The sequence below is a fragment of the Lepidothrix coronata genome, unplaced genomic scaffold (assembly GCF_001604755.1).
Source record: "Lepidothrix coronata isolate B3197 unplaced genomic scaffold, Lepidothrix_coronata-1.0 Scaffold138, whole genome shotgun sequence".
NCBI lineage: Eukaryota > Metazoa > Chordata > Aves > Passeriformes > Pipridae > Lepidothrix > Lepidothrix coronata.
In genome coordinates, this window is record NW_016690318.1 from 413855 (window position 1) to 421857 (window position 8003).

At 43.0% G+C, this 8003-nt stretch overlaps 1 protein-coding gene across 1 annotated transcript; it reads right to left on the bottom strand.

The window, feature by feature from the left end:
- Window positions 1–854: 854 nt before the first annotated feature.
- On the bottom strand, window positions 855–6231 carry ACTC1 (actin, alpha, cardiac muscle 1). The gene is made up of 7 exons (XM_017827373.1): window positions 6192–6231; window positions 5397–5545; window positions 4071–4395; window positions 3252–3413; window positions 2948–3139; window positions 1537–1718; window positions 855–1183 (listed from the first exon to the last, which is right to left on the bottom strand). The coding sequence occupies exons 2-7, from the start codon at window positions 5523–5525 to the stop codon at window positions 1040–1042; spliced, it is 1134 nt and encodes a 377-aa protein (XP_017682862.1). The 5' UTR covers window positions 5526–5545; window positions 6192–6231; the 3' UTR covers window positions 855–1039.
- Between the last annotated feature and the right edge of the window lie 1772 nt (window positions 6232–8003).

Below are 8003 nucleotides of genomic sequence, written 5' to 3' on the forward strand. Positions count from 1 at the left end.
TAGTTCAAACTATGACACAGACTAGTTACAATACTTCTGTGAAAATGTCTTAGATCATTCCGTACCTTACCTTTTAGTTACTACTTTTTAGAAAAATTGAAGAGCCCAGTCATAAAAAGCCACCATGAGGAACACAAAAGCCCATGGAAAGTATGCTGTTTATGATTTTAGTATCTAGGTCAAATAGCAAGAAAGGATAGCAAAGATTAAGGATTACAAATTGCCTAAAACATGAATGATGATGTGAAAATAACTGTGATTATAACAATTTGCTGTAATTATGCAGCAAAAGTTTGATTCTTGTGTATTAGTAAAATAAAGACTTCTTTATCTCTGGCTTTGAAGATACGGGAGAAAATGAGTAAGCTGTCAGTTTTAATTAATGTTTTGTCATAAATATTGATAGCCCACAGACAACAATTTTATGACTCTTTAGGATTGAGCTAAATATTTATAAATCAGATCCTAAATGTATTAACATAATTCTTTATAGAAGCTTCGGCTTTTAATAAATTAACATTAAAATGTCTGGATTACAATAAATGCAAAAGAAAAATCTTTCTGAACTGACTGAGTGAATATGAGAGGTTTCTTTTCACTTGTTCCACTTTCTGGGTCTACCCTCAAGGCTAGTTTTTTATAAGCCTTGATATATAATGCTCCTTTTGTTTCAGGTTTCAAAATTAAAATGATAAATTCTTACTAATAGAAAACCATGACCTAATATGCCTATATCAGTTAGGACATGGATGCAGTAAAAACATCCATAGGTCTAATGGGAGTTTCCAAATCCCAGGTGTTTAGTCTCTTTTTTTTGACCAAAAAAATAATTAAAATAAAACAAAAGACAATAATTTGTAGATTGCAAGTCCCAGATCTCATTTATTTATAAAGCAATAAATATTAGAAGCACGAATAAATTGCACGGATGTGTAAACAAACTGTACAATGACTGAAGAGTTCAGGAAGGTTTGCCAGAAGACTCCAAGAAGCACATCGTCGTCATCCTGAGTGGGAAGTAAATTGAGGGGAAAAGTGCTTAGAAGCACTTGCGGTGTACAATGGATGGACCAGCTTCATCATACTCCTGTTTACTGATCCACATTTGCTGGAAGGTGGACAGAGATGCTAGAATGGAGCCACCAATCCAGACAGAGTACTTGCGTTCAGGTGGGGCAATGATCTAGGATAAAGAAAAGCAACAAAATCCTCATTTCTGAACAATGAACCCAAATCACCAATGCTACAAACCATTAGATATTTTCTTAAGTAAATAAAGAACTTTGCAATTATAACAGTATTGATCTTCAGCAGACGTTACAATACATGTAATGTTCTTTAAGAAAATATATAACTGTTGGGTTTTTTAAACATCTGCTTCTAACCAACATAATTATTCTGCTTAAATGGAATTTCTGCTCATTTGTCCATCAGCTGTTGATCTTACTTTTGAGTTGTTCTTATATCCCAATTTAATGATGTGGACATTTTCTCCATCTTTATCCACGTCTCAAAGTACAGAGTCAAATTCCTTACCTTGATCTTCATAGTGCTAGGAGCAAGAGCAGTGATTTCTTTCTGCATGCGATCAGCAATGCCAGGGTACATTGTCGTACCACCTGAGAGGACGTTGTTAGCATACAGGTCCTTACGAATATCAATATCACACTTCATGATACTGTTGTAGGTAGTTTCATGGATACCAGCGGATTCCATACCTTGAGAAAAAAATAATACAGCAGGTCAGTAAATTATACAAGAAGCCTTCATGAAAAGAAATCTCAGCGTTTCTCTTCATCATTAATATGAACTTCTGTGAATTTTTGTTGTAAAATTATTTAATGATTATTAAGTATTATAGAAAAATACAAGAAATAGAACTACAGAACCAACTTAGAAAATTAAAATTATTTGTTAGAAAAGGTAAGAATCATAATGCTTGTGTAAAGACAAGGTATGCAAAATATACAGTAGGAGAAGAAGTAGACACACGAGATAAACTCATTCGGTATATGGCAATGGAAGGTTATATAGAAGAGAACATGAGTATCAGGTTATGTCAGTCTCACTAAAAAGCATTAGGTGAATATAGTAAAGAAAGCAATAAAGACAATGAGAACAGTTGAATTAGAACTAAAGAAGACAATAGTAATTTCATTTCTTTTTCAGTCAACTCAAAATACAGTCTATTCTGCTTAGAAACGTCAAAGCAAGACATAACCATGACATGGAATAAGATAACAGCACTTGACAGTAAGGAAAAAGAAACAAGAAGCAAGTGTTTGTAGGTTGCATTCCAACTTATTAATTTCAACAGGTGCTTCCTGAAAGGGCTGACATTGGATCCACAGTAAGATGTCAGCTGATGAACAACTGCATGTATTGCTCAGGACTTCAGAGTATAAACATTTGCTGTATCCGTCAGCTGCACGCACAAACAGCAAAGCTCATCATCTTGACCATGGCAATGTTTAATTACAGTGCATATAAATATACACACACCTTCATTCCATTTTCTTCCCCTCTCTGGCACTTTACTTCATGGAGTCAGATACTGTTTTGAGTGTAAGCCTTACAAATATAGCACTGAAACATATTTTTGTCATCAGTGACACGGAATCATAGAATGTCTTGAGTTGGAAAATACCCATAAAGATGATGGAATTCAACTCCCTAATGATGATATACTAATTGTATGTTTTATCAGTAAAAAATTGTGACCCTAAAACCTGATTTAAAACTTGCAACAAAAGCCCAGAACTCAGCCAATTACCAGATGAGCTCACATCAAGCACATCTTACAGGGACCAAAGGATCTAAATAATTATTTATTTGTGTTTAATTCTGTGCCAAATTTAGATAAGCAGGAAGAGGATTGGGGCACCTTCTAAATCTTCTGATTCATTCGTACCTCCTACAGAAAGGAGAATTTCCTGGGAACACTTACCAATAAAGGATGGCTGGAACAAGGTTTCAGGGCAGCGGAAACGTTCATTACCAATCGTGATCACTTGACCATCAGGTAATTCATAGCTCTTTTCCAGAGAGGAGGAAGAGGCAGCAGTGGCCATTTCATTCTCAAAGTCCAGTGCAACATAGCACAATTTCTCTTTGATATCACGAACAATCTCCCGTTCAGCTGCAGATATATGGGAATCAAATCAAGCTTTGGATAAACAAAATACTAGGGAAAGACAGCAGACCAAGAGAGAATGAGGATTTTCACAGCAGAGAAAAGCCGAAGGACTGACCTGTTGTCACAAAGGAGTAGCCACGCTCCGTGAGGATCTTCATGAGGTAGTCAGTCAGATCCCTGCCAGCCAGATCCAGACGCATGATAGCATGAGGCAAAGCATAACCTTCATAAATAGGTACATTGTGGGTGACGCCATCACCAGAATCAAGAACAATACCTGGGAGAGAAATTTCAGAGAGCAGCTGGAATCACCTAGCAAATGCTTAGAACCCTTAGGCACAGTATATAGCAACAAACACAACAAAATTGGGGATTTTTCAGGCAACATGAAGGAGCATCATTCTATTTTAGTCATAAAGATCTTTCTAATTCCTTCTGTCTTTGCTTGCCTGTATGTTCCTGTTTGGTGTGAATTTTCCCACAAAACACTTGATCCGTCCATGTTTTAAGCTAATCCATATGAGCAGTCTTCCACTGCTACTACACTGAGCAGTAAGAATATTTGCAATAGTCACTGTCTTGATCCAATAATGGGCATCCTTTGACCCAGTTTAAACCCTTAACCTGGTGTAGCACTTGTGTAACTGCAGTATCTCCACAGGGAGGTCTCCTCATTTGTGCCACAACAAGCAGTGGCAGAGTCAGTTCCAGGGTGCCTCTCCAAAAGCAATGCAGACAGGTCCACATTGTTCTTTCCACAGATTATTTTGTACTGGCTTTTCTGCCACTGTTACCATCAATTGCTATAAACTAAAAATACCTATTTTTCTGTAAAACTGAATGAGTTACAGTGTGTTTTCTTCCTTTTTGGAGTGGGAAGGAAGAAGAGTTCCTGAAAGGAAATATCTAAGTAGAGTTTATTTGTTTATTTTACCTGTTGTACGACCAGAGGCATACAGGGACAGGACAGCCTGGATTGCCACATACATAGCAGGTACGTTGAAGGTCTCAAACATTATCTGGGTCATCTTTTCACGATTAGCTTTAGGGTTCAAGGGGGCTTCTGTGAGCAAAGTAGGGTGTTCCTCAGGGGCCACACGGAGTTCATTGTAGAAAGTGTGGTGCCAGATCTTTTCCATGTCATCCCAGTTGGTGATGATGCCGTGTTCAATTGGATATTTCAAAGTAAGGATACCTCTTTTGCTCTGAGCTTCATCACCCACATAGGAATCTTTTTGACCCATACCAACCATAACACCCTAAGAGAAGAAAATACGGAAAAGCATTATAGGAGGAAGACAACATCACAGAGGCCAAACAACTACCTTGCAGAAAACTGACATGAAGTTGTGTCAGGGAAGGTTTAGGTTGGGTGTTAGGAAAAGGTTTTTCACTCTGAGGGTGGCTGGGCACTGGAACAGGCTCCCCAGGGCAGTGGTCACAGTACCAAGCCTGACAGAATTCAAGAAGCATTTTGACAACATTCTCAGGCACACAGTGTGATTCTTGGGGCTGTCCTGTGCAGGGCCAGGAGCTGGACCTCAGTGATCCCTGTCGGTCCTTTCCAACTCAAGATATTCTGTGATTCTATAATTCTAACTATGTTATTTTCAAGAAAGGTACAAACAGTCACATGACAAAAAAGTTGTTTTGGAAAAGAAATTAACATTATTAAAATATTAAGTCAACAGAATTTGATGTTTTCTCATAAAATATTTTTTCCTTCCATCAGATGAAAGGATTTTCCCCCATTTTTTAATACACATCTTATTTTCAATTGCTTCTTTCTGGTCCAAAATTTTGACTGAAAATAAAATGCACAATATCACGAGCAGGAAAAGATTCAAAGAGAGTTTGTAAAGAGGAAGATACAGAGGGAAATTCGGATCCTATTAAAGAAGATATTCTATATTACCATGGAGCCTTAGCTGTAATTTGTTCATGATAAAATATAAATTGCAAATGTTTTAATTAGAAAAAAAAAAAGAAAAAAAGAAAAAAGCGTTATGAAGTTTATGAACTTTTTACCATGGAAATTATAGAAGAAAAAGGAGATATGGGACAGTCAAACAGGGAAGTTGAGGGAAATGCTGGAGAGACCTGGAAATGTGTTCCTAGTACTATCACAAAGGTGAGCAGATGAAAGGGCAGGGTATTTAGGACAGGACAGAAGAACTCGGGAGGGAAGGGGCAAGTGGAGGCGACGTCTGAAGAGAGGGGGAAGGGTCTGTCTTGCCCTGGTCCTGCCTCTGTATTTTACCTGGTGCCTCGGGCGACCGACGATGGACGGGAAAACGGCCCTGGGGGCATCGTCTCCGGCAAAGCCCGCCTTGACCAGCCCCGAGCCATTGTCGCACACCAGTGCGGTGGTCTCCTCGTCGTCACACATCTTCGGAAGAAAGCACGGACCTGAAAAATAGCACGGTGGCTAGTTCAGACCCCGGCACTGCCGCCCGACGAGCCCTCGGGGCGGCCCGACGAGCCCTCGGGGCGGCTCCTCGGTGCCCTCCCGCCCGACATCCCGGAGGGCACTGCCGGCGGCGGCGGCACACGGATTGCTCCGGAGGGAGCGGGAAATTTGACTCGTCTAGGGAGGATGCTCGATGGCTCAGTCATGCTCGTGGGCAGAGCTCTAAACATGGTGAAACGACTGCTTTCTTCTCCAGGCTTTAAAAGCCGCCCCAGCTTGCAGGACATTCAATTAGGGCGTCATTAGCGGTACCCTCGGGCCGCACAAAGAAACGGGAGAAAAAGCGTTTTAAATCGAAAAGATCTATCCTGGCCAGAACACTTCGCCGGCGGCGAAGCGTCGCGCCCCGTCGGACCGCGGCGGCCGATGCTGCGCAGGGCGCGGCCGGGAACGGGGCAGGCGGTGCCCCCGGCAGAAACAACGTGGAGCCGCGAGGTGCACGGGCTGAGGCCCGGCTGCACCTGCACGACCGGCATCCGCCGCCCGGCTGTGCCTCCCATCCATCCCTTCCCATATTTTCTATCCTGTCCCCTCCCGTCCCATCCAGTCCCTCCCTGCCCGCCCCGCTGCTGTCGCGCTACTCACCAGACCAGCACCGGCGGCGGGGGGGCTGCGAAGGAGACCCGGGGTGCTGGGTCGGCGGAGACACCCCAATTTATAACCCCCCGAGGGTCAACGTAGGAGAGGGCCGACGCGGGACGGGGCAGCCACCTTGTCCTTATTTGGTCGGCTCCGCGCCATTGAGCGGCCGCGCAGCCATGAATGGAGCCCGGCCAGCCCCGGCCGCCCGACCCATGTAAGGCAGCGCGGGGCAGCGCGCCCCCGGCCCGCCGCATGGCCAAATAGGGAGCCCCGCGCAGCCCCCGGGGGTCAGCGCCTCCGGGACCGGAGTAGGGAGGTGCCTCCCGGGCCGCCCTCCTGGCCGCTGCCGCAGCCCGGCTCGGCCCCGGCCCCGTCCAGCGCCCCGCGGGATCTGCGCCCGCCGAGTACCGGCTCAGGTGCAGCCGGGAACGCGGAGCCTTGAACTCTTGATGCTCGGGCTTGGTGGAGGGTGCGAGGGAAGCCTCACGGGTGTTTGCTCCCTCGGCTTTTCATTTTTCCACCAAAAAAAAAGCCATTCGAGCTCCTATTTAATCAACGAGCCATGAGGTTACTTCAGTGCCAACAACTGAGGCTCCTCTTCTGCATGGAGGCAGCAGATGCTGCCTGTATTGCCTTAGGAAAGAGCAGTGCACACTCAATTTCTTTTAAACTTTGATGAGCACATGCAGCAAAAAATGTCCTTTTCTCCACTTTTGGCTGACATCTATAGCACAAAATGGAATCTGCTCATTTATGTTAATATGCTCATTTATGTTAATATGCATATACTTAAACTCTCCATTTTTGCTCTTTTAATGCACACTGGATCAGTAACAGATAGTGATATGTCTAGGGTGGAGGATGAGATATGGGAAGAGCTTGGACAAAAACCAGCTATGGTATTAATGTAATGTGACAGTTGTTTTCCTGCTCAGTTGTTGAAACATCCACATTGATAATTTGTTCCAGTGGTGGAACCTACAAAATCCATGTGTCTTCAGGACTTTTTTTGTTGTTGTTGTTAAAAATAGAATGACTGGAGAAGCATCCTTTGAGTGGGTTTGCCCTGGTATGTGAAGGCAGAGATTGTCAACTTGTGTCCCAGAGTACAGTGTCCTTCAGGAGCTCATCTTGTAAACTGCCCCATGTCTGTCTGTGACACAATGTGGGAAGGGGAAGAATTAAGGTTTGAGACAGAAGGGAATGGTGAGATGCAAAGATGAAGAGGGGAACACTCAAATGGATCAACTGCTTAAACACAGGTCCAGTTTATTAGGTGCCATACAAGGGCTGGTGTCACATGGCTATCTACATCACAAATTAAGTAGAAGGAAAGAGCCTGTGAATGCAACCCAACTTGCAGTCTGGGGGCTTTGAGGGGTGTTGGTGTAAGCGATCTTTGCACTGTGGTTTGGCTCTGACAAAGTGCGACAACTTGAAATCACCAACTATTTATTTCTAAACGGTATCCAAAGGGGGCGTCAGAGACCCTCAGACTTTAATTTCTTCTGAAATTGGAGATAGTGGGATCTGTTACTTTGTTTCTAGCACAATTAATAAGGTGGTTAGCTCCACCCCAACCCCAGTTTATCTTGGGGTTGTGCCCAATTATGAGCACAACTCTGAAACAGATGGTAGCAACAAACTTTTTGGCCATTGATAGCTCCTGCATTTCTTTAAATGCCTTGAGGAAAGAGAACATGTTACAGGTGAGACACTCTTTGTGTATGGAGTTATGTATGTATATTTAATATATGAGTATATATAAGTATATATGCACATATATATATTATATGCATGTATATATCTGGGTAT

Bases quoted from the DNA above. Each gene is read 5' to 3' on its own strand.
- ACTC1 (XM_017827373.1), bottom strand. From the start codon at position 5,525: ATGTGTGACGACGAGGAGACCACCGCACTGGTGTGCGACAATGGCTCG. The intron at 4,396-5,396 runs GTAAAATACAGA...TTCTTCTCTTAG, and splicing joins TCGGTCGCCCGAGGCACCAG to GGTGTTATGGTTGGTATGGG. The intron at 1,719-2,947 runs GTAAGTGTTCCC...TTTTTTCTCAAG, and splicing joins GTTCCAGCCATCCTTTATTG to GTATGGAATCCGCTGGTATC.